The 17811-nt window shown below is 43.0% G+C and overlaps 1 protein-coding gene across 1 annotated transcript; it reads left to right on the forward strand.

The window, feature by feature from the left end:
• The first annotated feature begins 16221 nt into the window (after positions 1-16221).
• SST (somatostatin) lies at positions 16222-17411 on the forward strand. The gene is made up of 2 exons (XM_068986747.1): positions 16222-16359; positions 17199-17411. The coding sequence occupies exons 1-2, from the start codon at positions 16222-16224 to the stop codon at positions 17409-17411; spliced, it is 351 nt and encodes a 116-aa protein (XP_068842848.1).
• Positions 17412-17811: the final 400 nt, after the last annotated feature.

Consider the following 17811-nt stretch of genomic DNA (forward strand, 5'->3'; position numbering starts at 1 on the left):
GAAAACTAGATCTTGCACGCCACAACTAAGAGCCTGAACATGCCAATGAAGATTCTGTGTGCTACAACTAAGACTCAGCATAGTCAAATAAATTAAAACAGCAACAAAAAAGAAGACCAGTCTGTAGTCTCATTTGAATATGAATAAGAGCACAAGCATGGTCTAAAACACAAAAATGACTTAACAACCTCCTATTCTGGCCAATATGATATTGGCTGCTATCTTACCAATCACAACTTCAGCCTTGTTCCTGTCTGTCTTCTCACTGTCTAGATAGGAACCATCAAGATATCTAATGATAAAATTTTCTCCACTTTCTGCCAACATCTAAACCAGAGCAAAGTCTTTTACATGGTCCTCCCCCTACCTGACACCAGCCCCAATGCTAGAGTGTGTGCTTTGTAAACCGTCTTGCTGAGATGCTGCATGGTTGCCAAGGGCATTCTCACTCTTTGCAATGAGCCAAAGAATTCAACTTTATTCAGTGACACATGTGTTTCTGATGGTCTTTTGGCTGAGGAACATCAGCAAAGAGATGATATATTACTTCTTTATCCATGGGGTACGCAGATATCTCAGTGAACTTAAAAAAATAAGACAAAACTGTGCAGAAAAAGATTTTTTCCTGTAAGAAACTTAACTGAGAAAATTAAACAGCTCAGTTCAGTCAGTCCAGTCGCTCAGTGGTGTCCGACTTTTTGTGACCCCATGGACTGCAGCACACCAGGCCTCCCTGTCCATCACCAACTCCCGGAGCTTACTCAAACTCATGTCCATTGAGTCAGTGATGCTGTTGAACAGTCTCATCCTCTGTCATCCCGTTCTCCTCCTGCCTTCAATCTTTCCCAGCATCAGGGTCTTTTCAGATGAGTTAGCTCGTCGCATCAGGTGGCCAAAGTATTGGAGTTTCAGCTTCAGCATCAATCCTTCCAATGAACATTCAGACCGATCTTTAGAATGAACTGGTTGGATCTCCTTGCACTCCAAGAGACTCTCAAGAGACTTCTCCAACAACACATTTCAAAAGCATCAATTCTTTGACACTCAGCTTTCTTTATAGTCCAACTCTCACATCCATACATGACTACTGGAAAAACCATAGCTTTGACTAGATGGACCTTCGTTGGCAAAGTAATGTCTCTGCTTTTCAATATGCTGTCTAGGTTGGTCACAGTTTTTCTTCCAAGGAGTAAGCATCTTTCAATTTCAGGGCTGCAGTCACCATCTGCAGTGATTTTGAAGCCCCCAAAACTAAAGTCTGCCACTGTTTCCACTGTTTCCCCATCTATTTGCCATGAAGTGATGGGACCGGATGCCATGATCTTCGTTTTCTGAATGTTGAGTTTTAAGCCAATTTTTTCACTCTCCTCTTTCATTTTCATCAAGAGGCTCTTTAGTTCTTCTTCACTTTCTGCCATAAGGGTGGTGTCATCTACATATCTGAGGTTATTGATATTTCTCCCAGCAATCTTGATTCCAGCTTGTGCTTCATCGCGTCCAACATTTCTCATGATGTACCCTACATATAAATTAAATGAGCAGGGTGACAATATTCAGCCTTGACGTACTCCTTTCCTGATTTGGAACTAGTCTGTTGTTCCATGTCCAGTTCTAACTGTTGCCTCTTGATCTGTATACAGATTTCTGAGGAGGCAGGTCAGGCGGTCTGGTATGCCCATCTCTTGAAGAATTTTCCACAGTTTGTTGTGATCCACACTGTCAAAGGCTTTGGCACAGACAATAAACAAAAGTAGATGTATTTCTAGAACTCTCTGCTTTTTCGATGATCCAACAGATATTGATCTCTGTTTCCTCTGCCTTTTCTAAATCCAACTTGAATATCTGGAAGTTCACGGTTCACGTATTGTTGGAGCCTGGCTTGGAGAATTTTGAGCATTACTTTACTTGCATGTGAGATGAGTGCAATTGTGCAGTAGTTGGAACATTCTTTAGCATTGCCTTTCTTGGAGATTGGGATGAAAACTGACCTTTTCCAGTCCTGTGGCCACTGCTGAGTTTTCCAAATTTTCTGGCATATTGAGCACAGCACTTCCACAGCATCATCTTTTAGGATTTGAAATAGCTTAACTGGAATTCCATCCCCTCCACTAGCTTTGTTTGTAGTTACACTTCCTAAGGCCCACTTGACTTCCCATTCCAGGATGTCTGGCTCTAGGTAGTGATCAAACCATCATGATTATCTGGGTCTTGAAGATCTTTTTTATATAGCTTTTCTGTGTATTTTTGCTATCTCTTGTTAATATCTTCTGCTTCTATTAGGTCCATAACATTTCTGTCCTTTATTGAGCCTATCTTTGCATGAAATGTTCCCTTGGTATCTCTAATTTTCTTGAAGAGATCTCTAATCTTTCCAATTCTGTTGTTTTCCTCTATTTCTTTGCAGTGCTCACTGAGGAAGGCTTTCTTATCTCTCCTTGCTATTCTTTGGAACTCTGCATTCAAATGGGTATATCTTTCTTTTTCTCCTTTGCCTTTTGTCTCTCTTCTTTTCACAGCTGTTTGTAAGGCCTCCTCAGCAACTATTTTGCACATCTTTTTCTTGGGGATGATCTTGATTTCTGCCTCCTGTACAATGTCATGAACCTCTGCCCATAGTTCTTCAGGCACTCTATCAGATCTAATCCCTTGAATCTATTTGTCACTTCCACTGTATAAACATAAGCAATTTGATTTAGGTCTTACCTGAGTGGTCTAGTGGTTTTCCCTACTTTCTTCAATTTAAGTCTGAATTTTGCAATAACGAGTTCATGATTTGAGCCACAGTCAGCTCCTGGTCTTGTTTTTGCTGACTGTATAGAGCTTCTCCATCTTTGGCTGCAAAGAATATAATCAATTTGATTTCGGTGTTGGCCATCTGGTGATGTCCATGTGTTGTTGGAAGAGGGTGTTTGCTATGATCAGTGTGTTCTCTTGGCAAAACTCTATTAGCCTTTGCCCTGCTTCATTCTATACTCCAAGGCCAAATTTGCCTGTTACTCCAGGTGTTTCTTGACTTCCTACTTTTGCATTCCAGTCCCCTATAATGAAAAGGACATCCTTTTTGGGTGTTAGTTCTAAAAGGTCTTGTAGGTCTTCACAGATCTGTTCAACTTCAGCTTCAGCATTACTGGTTGGGGCATAGACTTGGATTGCTGTGATACTGAATGGTTTGCCTTAGAAATGAACAGAGCTAATTCTGTCGTTTTTGAGATTGCATCCAAGTACTGCATTTTGGACTCTTTTGTTGACTATGATGGCTACTCCATTTCTTCTAAGGGATTCTTGCTCACAGTAGTAGACATAATGGTCATCTGAGTAAAATTCACCCACTCCAGCCCATTTTAGTTCACTGATTCCTAGAATGACATTGTTCAATCTAGCCATCTCCTGTTTGACCAGTTCCATTTTGCCTTGATTCATGGGCCTAGCATTCCAGGTTCCTATGCAATATTGCTCTTTACAGCATTGGACTTTACTTCCATCAGTAGTCACATCCACAACTGGGTGTTGTTTTTGCTTTGGCTTTGTCTCCTCATTCTTTCTTGTTATTTCTCCACTGATCTCCAGTAGCATATTGGGCACCTACCAACCTGAGGAATTCATCTTTCAGGGTCCTATCTTTTCCCCTTTTCATACTGTTCATGAGGTTCTCAAGGCAAGGATACTCAAGTGGTTTGCCATTCCCTTCTCCAGTGGACCACATAAAATTTAAGAATTTGGAAACTGAAAAAGGCTGTTTCTAAGTCTTAGAATAAAAATGAAATAGAATATACTTGTATTTTAGTTAGAAAGCAAAACTACAAAAAGTATTTGTAGTTTAGGGAGAAAAGCATCACATATAAAATTATTTATTTTATCACTTCTTAATTCTTTTTTTGGCATTTAAAAGATTTCTTATTTGGGGGATAGTTGCTTTGCAGGGGCTTCCTTTGTGGCTCAACAATAACGAATCCACCTGCCAATGCAGGAGATGAAGGTTCAGTTCTTGGGTCAGGAAAATCCTCTGGAGGAGGAAATGGCAACCCACCCCAGTACTGTTGCCTAGGAAATCCCATAGACAGAGGAACTCGGTGGGATACAGTCCATGGGATTGCAAAAGAGTCAGACATGACTTAGTGACTAAACAAGAACAACAGCAATTGCTTTACAACGTTGTGTTAGTTTCTGCTGTACAACATGAATCAGCTATAAGTCACACATATCCCCTCCTTTTGAGCCTCCCTCCCACTTCTTAATTCTTCAAAAACTTATTTTACAGTACTGTTCAACTTTTAAAAATCATTTTCCCCTAGAAAGTTATACAGCAAATGTCTATTCTTCTGAGTATATTTATGTTTTTAGGAAATATTAGTTCATTTTCATCCACATTCTTATATCTATTTCAAGAAAGGCTCATAAGCTCTTATTTCTTTTGGTTGGTGGGGAAGAGTTTCACATACCTTCTTTCCTGTCAATTTGGATTTCCAGTTTTGTTAGAATAGTCTAGTATTCTATAACTAAATTAATAAAATAGTTTATAGCTCCTACATTTTCTTTCATGAATTATGTTAGACAAATGCATTATGTTTCATAATATTAACTGAAGAATCTACTCTTGAATATATGCAGAGTACATTATGAGAAACGCTGGGCTGGATGAAGCACAAGCTGGAATCAAGAGTTCTGGAAGAAATGTCAATAACCTCAGATATGCAGATGACACCACCCTTATGGCAGAAAGTGAAGTAAAGAGCCTCTTGATGAAAGTGAAAGAGGAGAGTGAAAAAGTTGGCTTAAAGCTCAACATTCAGAAAATGAAGATCATGGCATCCGGTCCCATCTTTTCATGGCAAATAGTTGGGGAAACAGTGGAAACAGTGGCTGACTTTAGTTTTGGGGGCTCCAAAATCACTGCAGATGGTGACTGCAGCCATGAAATAAAAAGATGCTTACTCCTTGGAAAAAAAGTCATGACCAACCTAGACAGCATATTCAAAAGCAGAGACATTACTTTGCCAACAAAAGTCCATCTAGTCAAGGCTATCATTTTTTCAGTAGTCATGTACGCATGTGAGAGTTGGACTGTGAAGAAAGCTGAGCAATGAAGAATTGATGTTTTTGAACTGTGGTGTTGGAGAAGTCTCTTGAGAGTCCTTTGGACTGCAAGGAGATCCAACCAGTCCATCCTAAAGGATATCATTCTTGGGTGTTCATTGGAAGGACTGATATTGAAGCTGAAACTCCAATACTTTGGCCACCTGATGTGAAGCGCTGACTCATCTGAAAAGACCCTGATGCTGGAAGAAATATCAGGGAAAGATTGCGGGCAGGAGGGGAAGGGGACGACAGAGGATGGGTGGTTGGATGGCATCATTGACTCAATGGACATGAGTTTGAGTAAGCTCCGGGAGTTGGTGATGGACAGGGAGGCCTGGCTTGCTGCAGTCCATGGGGTTGCAAAGAGTCAGACACTACAGAGCGATTGAACTGAACTCTTAAATATTATAGATTTACTCCTCCTCACCATCTTTATTCTAGCCCACTGTACTTCTGAATTCTTTATTCTGATTTATTCTCTTCCTTCCTTTTGTTTGTGAGTAATATTTTCAGGGAGAGAAAGAGTATGTGATTGATCTTGTACTGCTGTTATCCCCCCTAAATATATAGATCAAGTTTTAATTTTTATTGTCACAATCTTTTATCTTTTTTTCACTCAAAACTTGGTATGTATTTTTTCAGTGTCTTCTGGAATTTACTGAGATAGGAAAAAAACCCATTATCAACCTTGTTTTCCTTCCTTTTACATTGTCTAAGGTAATATAAAAAATTGATGCAATAGCCTTACAAATCTTGTAGAGACCTGTAAGTTAGAGAGATTTTGCTCTGTCTATTTTATTGTTTCCTGTAGTAACTTTGTCCATAGGAGAGAGAGAGGCATTTACTCTGATTCTTTGAACTGTTTTCGTGTGTCTCCCCATGTATCAGCCTGAAGCCAAACCTCATTCTCTCCCTATTTCACATTTATTTATGTCAGTGAGGAATCTGGAATGTTTTGAAGGTTTGCAAAATAGAGGCATGGGTTGAGTTCACCATCTTGAACCTCAAGTTACTACTTTCTAAGTTGCATTTAAAAAGTCTGCTCTTGTAAACTACTTTGAATATTCATCAGAACAAGATTGTCGTTGTTTAGTATGGAAGTTGTGTCCGACTCCTTTGTGACCTCGTGGACTGTAGCCTGGCAGGCTCCTCTGTCTGTGGGATACTGGATTGGGTTGACATTTCCTTCTCTAGGAGGTCTTCCCATTCCAGGGATTGAACCTGTGTCTGCATTGGAAGGCGGATTCTGTACACTTAGCCAACAGCGAATCCTCTTAGAACAAGATAGTTAGAAATAAATAACTGATATAGATTTAGATGAATATTAAGTGATCTTTAAATCACTATGTTTTAATAATAAGTATACTCTTTGGATTTGGGGCCCACACAGATAATCCAGGATGTTCTCATCTTGACATCAGCAAATTTATTTATATCAACAAAGACCTCCCCCCACCAAATAAAGTCACAGTCACAGGGTATGGGGTTAAGACGTGGACATATTTTCGGGGAGCCATAGTTCAACCCACCAGTTAGTAAACACTGCTGCTTCTTTAAAAGCAGGGATATAAGTTGCTTAACAAGTGTAGGCCCCTGGCTTTAAAACAGCAATTAGACCCTCTAAAACTATAGAAAGCAGAGGAGAGGAGAAGTGAACACCAGCACCTCAGTGGCAGGGCCTGTGGCTTGTGCCCCACTAGGGTCTCACAGTAGAGGGGAGATGCAGCCTGGGAATTCCAAGTCCAGGCAGAGGGCAGGCAGGTGGGCCATGGCCCAAGGCAGAGCCTTTCAAACTGGTTTATGACTCAGTAGCGGGTCACATAGTTAATTTAATGGGTCATAACTTGCATTAAAGAAAAAAAGAATTAGGAAAGAATAGAAAATACCAGGGTGAATTGTAAAGGTTAAGTACTGTTTTGAGAAACTTGTGCTCAGGTATGTACACGCACTGCACCGTAATGTAAAATGCATTTCTTATGTAAGATGCAGTCAAAAGTTGGAAAGAGATGGTGTAAGAGATGCCAAGTTGGCACTTAACAGCATCATGGGGAGAGCAGTGGACACAAGAATCATGTGTCCTTGGTTCTGGGCACAACGTTGCCAGCAACCTGGGGACAAGGGAACTCTGTCCAAACACAGCAGCAACGGCGTGAACAGGAGGGAATTTTCAATGCCAGTGAGACCTCCTTGAAGGCACCTTGCAAACGGAGTGAGATTTCACTGCTATGAAGATTCAAAAAGTGATAAGGCCTGAGACCATCTGTAAACTGACATCGATTATGAGTGTAGGTTCATGAGATTGGAGGACATTCAGGATATATGTTAAGAAGACGGTTTGTATTAGAAACTGCAGTTTTCAAACTTTGCTTCCCCCTTAAACTTTCTGTTTCTATGAAACTTTGTTGCAGAATGCTGTTCAATGAAATAAAATTCCTGCCCCATGCCCTCTCCCGATACTTCTGGAGTCCCTGTGCCTGTGTATGGGGAGTCTAATTGCTGCTGCTGCTGCTAAGTCGCTTCAGTCATGTCCGACTCTGTGCGACCCCATAGATGGCAGCCCACCAGGCTCCCCCGTCCCTGAGATTCTCCAGGCAAGAACTGGAGTGGGTTGCCATTTCCTTCTCCACTGTGTGAAAGTGAAGTTGCTCAGTCGCGTCCGACTCTTAACGACCCCATGGACTACAGCCCATCAGGCTCCTCCATCCATGGGATTTTCCAGGCAAGAGTACTGGAGTGGGGTGCCACTGCCTTCTCCAATTAGGTGTACCTAATTTGGGAGGCCTACAGGATTAGCATGAGTTATAAAGGGTCTGAAGTTCCCTCTAGTGCTAATTGTTTGATTCTTGGTCTTAGACAATAATCTGAATAATTTATAAGATTGCAACCTCTTTTCAAAGCCAAACAATGAGTTTTGGTCATCTGAATCAGTAGCACAGTGTCTAGCACAGAGTGTTCACTAATAAAATGTTTAAACTAAGAGATTCTTGTCTGAGTACTTCTTTACGATCCTAGCACCAAGCAGAGTGTTCTCTGAATCGTGGGTGCTTTAAAAAGTTAGTGAAGGAAGTAAATGAAGGAATGAACATAAAATTTTAGATAAGGTTGCCTTCTACCAGTTGAGCCAGCAGAGGGCAGGCGAGCTCAGTTTAACAACAGCTTCCTGTACCAAAGCTGAAGCCACACTCCTCCATGGCCTTGAGGAGCAGGTTGGATCATATCATGAGATTAGGAAAGGATGGAGACACAAGGCATGAAGGCCCAATACATTAATCCGCAACGCTTCTTCTCTAGGATAATACTCCTGACAGGAAATGAGGCTTTGCTTCAGGCTGTCGGGGAGCTACATAGATAACAAGACAGGAACTGCCAGTGCAGCACGATTTTGGCTGCTTGGATGGAAGGGATTCAAAAAACTTCACAGAAAAAACACAGAACTAAGAGAATCAGAGGATCTGACTCTAACAGTAGTTTTGTGGTTTTGCGAGAGACCTTCCCTTTCTCTTGACTTCAGTTTTCCAGTGTGTGAACACTGGGGAGGCACTAGATGCTTCTGAAGTCCTGGTCTGTGAATGGGTCCACTTCTGGCTGCAGTCCTGCCGTTGCCCTCAATTCTTGGGGCTGTGTCAGAAAAGTCGATGAAATAGATGCTTTGTTCCTGATGGACTCAAGCCAAGCCCATCGTGCTTGTGTGTCCCCCAGGTCAAAGGTGGAGAAGAGGAGAAAGAAAGAAGAGGACAGAATGAGATGAGAGGGGAGCCGTGGTGGGCAGTGGTTGGTGGCTTCATCATTTTCTCCATCATTCTGGTTGCAGACCACAATTCAGCTCTTAAAAGATATAGGCGTAGGAGTCAGAATTTTGCAGTTGAGTCCTAGGCATCTATCTGTGCTTTTAAAATGTTTTCCAGGCAATCCTGGTATGAAGGCAGGGTTAAGATCCACTAGTCTAGATGGATACTCATAGCTTGAGTGGGGGAGATTGGACTAGTCTATAGGAATGCTCTCAGCCCATGGGGGCATTTCTGTGTTCACATACCCCTGCCATGCCATTTCAAGATGGGGATGGGGGTTATCTCAACATCACACTGAAGAGGAACTTCACCATCTATTGTATACTGTTTCAGGGACAGGACAACTGGTTTCTGGTCTCCCTTTTCTCAGACCCAGCTTTTTAAGACATATCCTCCCCTCATGACTACACTGGGAATGCTCATGGATGATCTGAAATTTAGCACCTGCGCAGAAGTCATAGATTAGCAAGAGGGATGCCTCTGGGCACACTGCTGCTGCTACTGCTGCTAAGTCACTTCAGTCATGTCCGACTCTTAGCGACCCCATGGACTGCAGCCCACCAGGCTCCTCCGTCCATGGCATTTTCCAGGCAGGAGTACTGGAGTAGGGTGCCATTGCCTTGTCCGACTGGGGACCCTAGGGACTCACAAAGAGAAAGGAATCTGGGAGCATAATTAGGGGCAATGTATGCTTTCTCTCTCTCTCTCAAAGTGAGAGGAAATGTTGGGGTGACGGAAAGGGCTCCGCCTCAGCCCAGCTATGCATTGACTATGTAACCTGAGGCCTCCATGCCCTTGCTTGGTTGATATTAACACCCAATCAAACATTAAACAATAAGCAGAGGTGAGTCAGCTGTGCTACTCTCTTCTGTTGTGTGCTGGGCACTTATTTCCTCTGTGATTAGTGGCTGAGTCCTCTCTAAGCCTTCCAGTGAAGTCCTATATCTTTCCAATGAGTATATTAGCACATTCATATGACAACTTCCAGAGAAGGCAATGGCACCCCACTCCAGTACTCTTGCCTGGAAAATCCCATGGATGGAGGAGCCTGGTAGGCTGCAGTCCATGGGGTCGCTAAGGATCGGACACGACTGAGCGACTTCCCTTTCACTTTTCATTTGCATGCATTGGAGAAGGAAATGGCAACCCACTCCAGTGTTCTTGCCTGAAGAATCCCGGGGACAGGGGAGCCTGGTGGGCTGCCGTCTATGGGGTTGCACAGAGTCGGACATGACTGAAGCAACTTAGCTGCAGCAGTAGCAGCAGCATGACAACTTCAGTTAGTTCTAAGTAGATAGGAAAAGTTACATTGAACAGCAATTAAGGGGTTTTCTTTGCTGAAGCTCAGAGATGACTAAGAAATCAATGGATATCTGTTCCTGAAAATATTAGCTACCTAGGGTTGGGGGTCAAGTGAGATAGTCTTCAGTTACCTGAGGTTCACTTGAAGTTCGTTCTAGCTACAGAAGTCACAGAGACCTCACATATAAGAAGAAGAAATCTGTCTCCCACTCAATCAACATTTTTCAGCAACTACTCTGTGCTTCACATTTTTATGGTCTCTGAGGAAAATGCAAATATGAGCAAAACCAGATTTCTGCCCCTGGTGGAACTCTAGGCTCGCGGATGAGACATACAGACTCTCAGGGAACAGAAATACAATGATCTAGCATGGTCTCTACTAAGGAGAGGCACAAAAGATACACCCTTGGGTGCAGGAAGGGGCCCTATTGATGCTAAGTGAAACATTCTTGTCTTAAAACAAGCCACATGATGTTAATAGTCAGAGATGGATCCAAGGTATTCCAAGTGCTGGAGGAGCATGCACACAGTAATGGATGCAGGCGACAGCAGGGTGTGTACAGGGAAGAGCAGGTAGCTGGGGGCAACGGGAAGGTTGGGAGTTGAGACAAGCAGGGAGACTGACCGGAACCGTTAGGGTCTGAGCAACCATGACTGCTAGGCTGATGTGTTTGCATTTGAACTAACTGGCACTGGGGAATCACTGAGGGCTTCTGACCTGGAAAGTGATGAGATGGAGACCAGATAGGAAAGTACTACAGGAGAACAGACCTGAGCTGTCACCACTCACCCACCCCTGGGTGAAATTATTTTCACCCCGGGTGAAAATATTTACCCCTGGGCTTCAATTAGTGACCCCTTCACTCTTCTTGTCTAATGCAATCACTTTAGGCAAGACGGCGAAAGAGTTAGTTGCTCAGTCATGTCAGAGTCTTTGCAACCCCCTGGACTGTAACCTGCCAAATTCCTCTCCAGGCAAGATACTGGAGTGGGTAGTCATTCCCTTCTCCAGGGAATCTTCCTGACCCAGGGATCAAACCCAGGTTTCCTGCATTACAATTTCTTTACCTTACGAGCTACCAAGGATGCTCCTTGTGGAAGTTCGTGAAAGCCAACTTGGCAGAAAAATTTGGCTCTTTTACCACCAGCAATTTCAGGGGCATGAGCTGGGACTCTTCCAACTGAAATCTAGCTTTACAGAAGTTCTTAGAGAATCACAAGTTCTCATTTTCATGGCCCATGGTGGTGGGATTGGTCTAGAAGGAAAGGTCCTTAGAGTATTCTCACCCAAGCACATTTGCCCTTGGGCAAAAGGAGTCTCTGTGCTCCCTATAGCCTGCCTGTATCCCCAGCAACACTTCCACTTTACAAGATGGATCACGCACTCCAAGTTGATCTCCCAGCTTTACTTAAGTCAAAGCTGTCCTTTAGGCAGCTCTAAGCAAGAAAATAATTCAACATATAAATTCACATTAAAGTGTTAATAACTGTGAAGTTTTAAGGTGCTATATCTTCAAGGAAAAGTGCATGAGAGAAGAGACAATTTTCTTAGAGTCTGATGCTCATAGACTAATTCTAATAGATGGATTTCAGCACCAGTCTGTTGAATTTCTTGAGAGATCTTTCTGGACTGTCAGATAGGTGTCCCCAGAGGAAGGCCTGACTGTCTAGCCAGGTCAGAGCATCAGTGAGAACACTCCAGCTTTCAGAGGTCGACTTATTGAATATCTCCCCTTGGCGCTGGCTGACGGCCTCCCTCTGGGCAGCAAGAACAAAAACAGGACTTTATTTTTTCATCGTGTTTTATGGATAACTAAGCACTGTCACTTACACTGTCTGACCTGGATCTCAAATCATGTTTTAGCAAAAGCAGGGATTATCAGGCCCGTTTTAAGCAAGAGAAAATTGAAGACTTAAGTCTAAGACCTCAGACATCCAGGCCAGGACTTTTCCACTATTCCATCTTGCTTCTCCCCACCACCTGTAATTCTCACTCTCTTTTGACAGAAATAAAATGGTTTTTCACTTATAAAATGCCCAAGAGGAGATTTTGTCAGAAATCCATTTCCTGTACTCCTAGGAATTTGTGGAACTTGAAAACATTTTAGGGAATGTCTAGATCACTTGTTACCAATTGTTCTCATTTCCTTAACTTGATATCCAAACAAGCCGTCACATGTCTTGTCAACTCTACTTCAAAATAAACTTCAAACCTAACCAGTGCTCAGCTCCTTCATAGCTGTCACTCTCACCCATAAACCATCTTCTCTTGCCTGAACGAGTTTGGGAAGTAAGGTCCCCCACACAAGCACAAACCGTCTTCCCTTCTGTGGAAAGAAGCCCTGGGAGTTGGCTACAGAAGGTTCACATTGCAGGTATGAAATGACTTTATGCCAGGACAACTGGCTTGGGTATTTAAGGGAGAATGTGCCCCTTCCACCTTGGCCCTTCTTTTCTCTTAAATGATTCTTAGACTCCTAAGTCATCTCCCCGACTCTGCTGTTCTATAGTTAATTCTTTACTTCAGCAGGAGGAATTACTTAAAAAAAATTCAAATTAGGTCAATCCCTTACTCAAAATCCTCCAGTGGTTTTCTTACCATGATCTTCAAGGCTCTACGTGATCTGACCCCTGTTTGTCTTGTTTTAATTCTAGTCAATTGGAACAAATATTAATTAATTGATGAGTTTGCTGTTTGTTTCTCTCACTAGGACTTTGTCTATATAGTTCACTACTATAGTATCATACAACCTCTCAAGCAGAGCAGATTCTTGGCACTTATTTGTAGAAAGAATTGGAGTGAATCAATTTTCCAGGTGGAGAAACTGAGGTGCAGGTGGGAAGGGGCAGGTCAGTAGCAGAAGCAAGATGCAAAAGCTAATTTTCCTTCTTATAGGCAGTGAAATGCCCACTGCATCTGGCTTCCCCCCTCATACTACATGAACAACAGCTACTTTTCCAATGTGAAGTTCTCAACTTGAGTAAGAGACAGCATGTTACAGTATGCTCTAGTTTACCTCTTACTTTTCTCTGACTCAAGCTTGTTGATGATCAGGACTGGAAAGACTCACAAAGATTACCTAGCAGCCCTTCTGTTTGCAGATGAGGAGACTAAGGCCCAGAGAAAAAGCCCACAGCTGAACATCAGCAGAACTGGAACCCAGGTCTCTGGACTTCAAGCACAATTACTCTCTGCCTCCTTGCACTGCTTAATATTGAACATCTGAGTGCTCACGGATTTTATTGTCTCTTATTAAAATGAGTTTTGCTTCTCATATTGACAGGTAGTCTCCCCCTAATGTACATTTCACAGGGAAGTGAGAAATCAGATCCTGGTTGGAGAGTAGCACATGACAGAGGCCTGGATGCTTCCCTCAAGGTAGTTACATCCTGGCTGCGAACTGCTCAGCCAACTGACTCTGGCATTTCTGAGTCAGGGGACAAGGGAATTTGTTAGAACCATTCAACAGCCTCCCTCGACTTTGCCACTTCCTGCCTCTGTGCCTGTTTGTGAGGCCCTTGTGCTCTCAGGGACTCAGTTTTCTCCTCTGTGAGATGGGGCTAGCATGCCTTGACACACTGGGTGAGAAAGTACTTTGTGAACAACAGAAGGCTGAATAAGGATGAGAGGAATCATTTCTGATGATCAAGGAAGTGGGGTCCTCAGTACAAACACAAAGAGCCTCCCCCTCCCAGCCTTTGGAACTTGGGAGTGAGGCCTTTGGGAATTTGGCTGCAAAGAGCTTAGGTTGGGGAAGTTTCAAGTCTCTTTGTGCTAAATTAAGGTTTATGCAAAATTTGGTCATGAGTCGGGTGCTTAAGAAAGAATTTGCATCTCCTTTTGTCTTGGTTCTTCTTTCTTAAGTGGCTTCTAGACTCCTAATAACTTAAGGATTATAAAACTAATCAAACCAAAAAGCCCAGAAGTCATCTTATCCACAGACTCAGCACTTCAGCAAGGATATGAGAAAAGTGACTTACTGATCTGAAGTGAGTACTTAAATTGCTAAAGATCATGAACATTTTTTATGAAAAAGTGCTAAGGAAAGAGGAAAAATTGTAAGAGGACCTTAAGAGAGGAAGAGATTAGAGTAATGTCTGAGTCTTTGAGACTCCATGGACTGCAGCACGCCAGGCTTCCCCATCTTTCACTCTCTCCTGGAGTTTGCTCAAGCTCATGTCCATTGAGTCAGTGATGCTAACCAATGATTTCATCCTCTGTGGCCCCCTTTTCCTGTTGCCTTCAATCTTTCCCAGCATCAGGGTCTTTTCCAGTGAGTCAGCTCTTTGAATCAGGTAGCCAAAGTATTGGAGCTTCAGCTTCAGTATCAGTCCTTCCAATAAATATTCAGGGTTGTAAGCAGGCCAGAAACTGTATTCAAAAGCTTATCTCCTTTTGTGAGTGACTTTAATGCCTCATTTGTGCATAGCCTTGTCTGGACTCACCAAACCCTGGAAGCTTTGGCACTCCTTCTCTTAGCTTGCAGACACAAAAGGAAAAGCTGACAACTAATCAAGCCATTCAGTCCACCTCCCAGTCCCTTCTGCCTCTTAACGCGGTCTTGGTCTAGTATAGAGAATACATATGTGATGCCTGGCTGGAGACAGGGTTAGTCATGTTGTCTGCTTCACTTGGTTTCTGGAGATACAGTAATTTTTTTCAGCTTTTATGAGCTTGGAGCTTATAAACTATAAGTCCCAGAAGAGCCTGCAGGGTTCATCTGGCCCTTCCCTGATAAGGAATTATTTCATGGAGAGAGAGAAAAAAAAAAAAAAAAAGGAAAAAAGCTGCCAGAACTCTGATCAGGATAGCAGACATCTAACCAGACCACAGCTAGAATTAGACCAGCATTTCTCAAACTTCCTTTTTATTTGTGAGAGAAGTGGGAGAGTACTGTCAATGCTGTTTTGCACAGAAACATACAATAACATCACGTACGTTCAGGGGGTTCCTGGACTTCTGTATGTCCAGACTGGGAGTCCCTGACCTAGAACTGCGACTACTAGTCAGGAACTTATTAGGAAACTCAGAGTTGAGTGAAAAGAACCCTGGCCTTGAAGTGTGGAGGACTGGTCCTGACCCCAGCTGTGCACCATGTGAGTCAGAGAATTTCATTGCCCATTTCTAGGCTCAATGACTCAAACTCTGGGGTTTAGTAGATGGGTTCTGAGATTTCTTTCTAGTTCCAAGTTTCAAGGACAAAAATCAAGTCAATTTTTCTTTTTTTCCTTTAGCATTATTTTCAGGGGAGGGTAATGGTGGAAAGGCAGGTAGACTAAAAGTGTTTCAGCCGCTGAGAAAGAGGGATGGTGGGTGAACTTAAGGCACTTTCTTCTCCATTATAAGAAGTGAAGTTCTTTCAGAGCCCCATGACTTCTTATCTATAAGGCTTTTCACAGAGATAATGGAGAAAGATGATTCAATCTTTCTAAAATCCACATTCCATTTTCAAATCTGTTCTTAGAGGAGTGCTCTGACATTCATTGTCACAAGGAGTGCTCGTGACAGTCTCCACTTGTTACACTCTCATACTTGTGCATTTGCTTCTCCTGAAATGTTTGAGTGTGATGATGGATAGAGTTGTCTGGTATATTTATGGGCATGCAGCTAGGTGTGCTGGCGCATTTGCTTCTGCAGAGGCTGAGTGTTTGAGTGTGTGTAATTGAATGTGCACTTGTATGAGTGAAACTATGGAATGCGTATGTGCATAGCACTGAGTGAATATAAAAAATTGTGTAGATGGAGCGACATGTGGAATCGCGTGGGCCTGTGCGTGTACAGGATTTATTTTTTTTTAATAAGCTACTTTTGATTGTGCAGCCTCCTCTCACTTCTGTGATTGATTTCACGAGGGTAATGGTGCGTAAAAGGGCTGGTGAGATCTGGGGGCGCCTCCTCGTCTGACGTCAGAGAGAGAGTTTAAAAAGGGGGAGACGGAGGAGAGCACACAAGCTGCCTTAGGAGAGGCAAGGTTCGAGCCGTCGCTGCTGCCTGCGATCAGCTCCTAGAGTTTGACCAACCGCACTCTAGCTCGGCTTCGCCGCCGCCGCCGAGATGCTGTCCTGCCGCCTCCAGTGCGCGCTGGCCGCGCTCTCCATCGTCCTGGCTCTTGGCGGTGTCACCGGCGCGCCCTCGGATCCCCGACTCCGTCAGTTTCTGCAGAAATCCCTGGCTGCTGCCGCTGGCAAACAGGTAAGGAGACTCCCTCGACGTCTTCTTTCCCCTCACCCGAATCCCCTAACCTTCCCTCGCCTTGCCCCTGCTCCCTTGGGTGAATTTGAGGTGCTCCCAGAGTGCCGGTGCGTTTTGGGGTCCCTTAGCCACCAAAGCTCTCGGGAAAACTTTCAAAGTCCAGAATACCTTTTTACCTTTTTTTTTTCTTTCCCGACCAGCGCAGTAGGTCACAGTTCAGGTGAGTTCTTTGGGATTCAAGACAATTCCAAGACCTTGGTTAATTGATCTCGAAGCGATAATGGCATCTCGCCCGGGTACTGACCGCGGGAGGTGCTGACCCAGGTGCTGAAAGCGCGGACCTCTGAAGCGGCGAGGCAGTACCTCCCTCCCATGCAGCGGGACTAGGGGCTAAAGGGCACTGTACAGCCAGAACACGACATGTTTACGGTTGTGAAAGGTCTCATTCCCTAAAGGGTGGCTTAGTAAAAACGGTAAGAACAATTCTAGTTTGTAGCTCATGGTATGGACACTGAGTTAAACTATTGGCTTATGTTTCACCTTTGCAAAACTAACGATCTATTTCCTTCTTTGTGTGTGTTTTAAACCTACAGAAGCAGAAAACTTGCAGAACCATTTGAGTTTTTAAAGCTTCTTTGTGTAACTTGGTGGCTATAGCAAAAGCCCTTGTTTTTTTTACATCCTTAACTGATTTTAAGTGTCACAAAAAGTCCACAGCTGGGAAAATTGGGGTTTGGTTGTGGTTAAACCTGTATTTCAAGCCAAGCTCTTCTGGTTTTTCTTCTCCACTATCCTCATTTTCATCCTCTTTCCTTCTGTCTTCCTTCCACCTCATACAGGAACTGGCCAAGTACTTCTTGGCAGAGCTGCTGTCTGAACCCAACCAGACAGAGAACGATGCCCTGGAGCCTGAAGATTTGTCCCAGGCTGCTGAGCAGGATGAAATGAGGCTGGAGCTGCAGAGATCTGCTAATTCAAACCCGGCCATGGCACCCCGAGAACGCAAAGCTGGCTGCAAGAATTTCTTCTGGAAGACTTTCACATCCTGTTAACTTTATTAATGATTGTTGCCCATATAAAACCTCTGATTCCTCTTCTCCAAACCCCATCTCACCTCTCTAACCCCTCCAATCCTCAATAAGACCCTCGTATTGGAAATTGAAGATTGTAAATACAAAATAAAATTATGGTGAAATTATGAAAAATAAGATTTTGGTTTCTTATTGACTTAAATATTTCTGTTCAATGATATATGACTTAATTGTGATTTCAGTCAAGTTATTTAATATACATGCTCCAAATCTCACAGATATAGTGTTTAAAATTCCCTGTGGTAATAAAGATTATGTTTTGGTTGGTAACTCTGATAATTTGGGTTATTTTAAACATAAATGATTTCAAATAATTTTATGAATTCTAATTTTAATTATTGGAAGGGGCTACCACAAACAT

This window comes from Capricornis sumatraensis, chromosome 1 (genome assembly GCF_032405125.1).
Source record: "Capricornis sumatraensis isolate serow.1 chromosome 1, serow.2, whole genome shotgun sequence".
NCBI classification, from domain to species: Eukaryota; Metazoa; Chordata; class Mammalia; order Artiodactyla; family Bovidae; genus Capricornis; species Capricornis sumatraensis.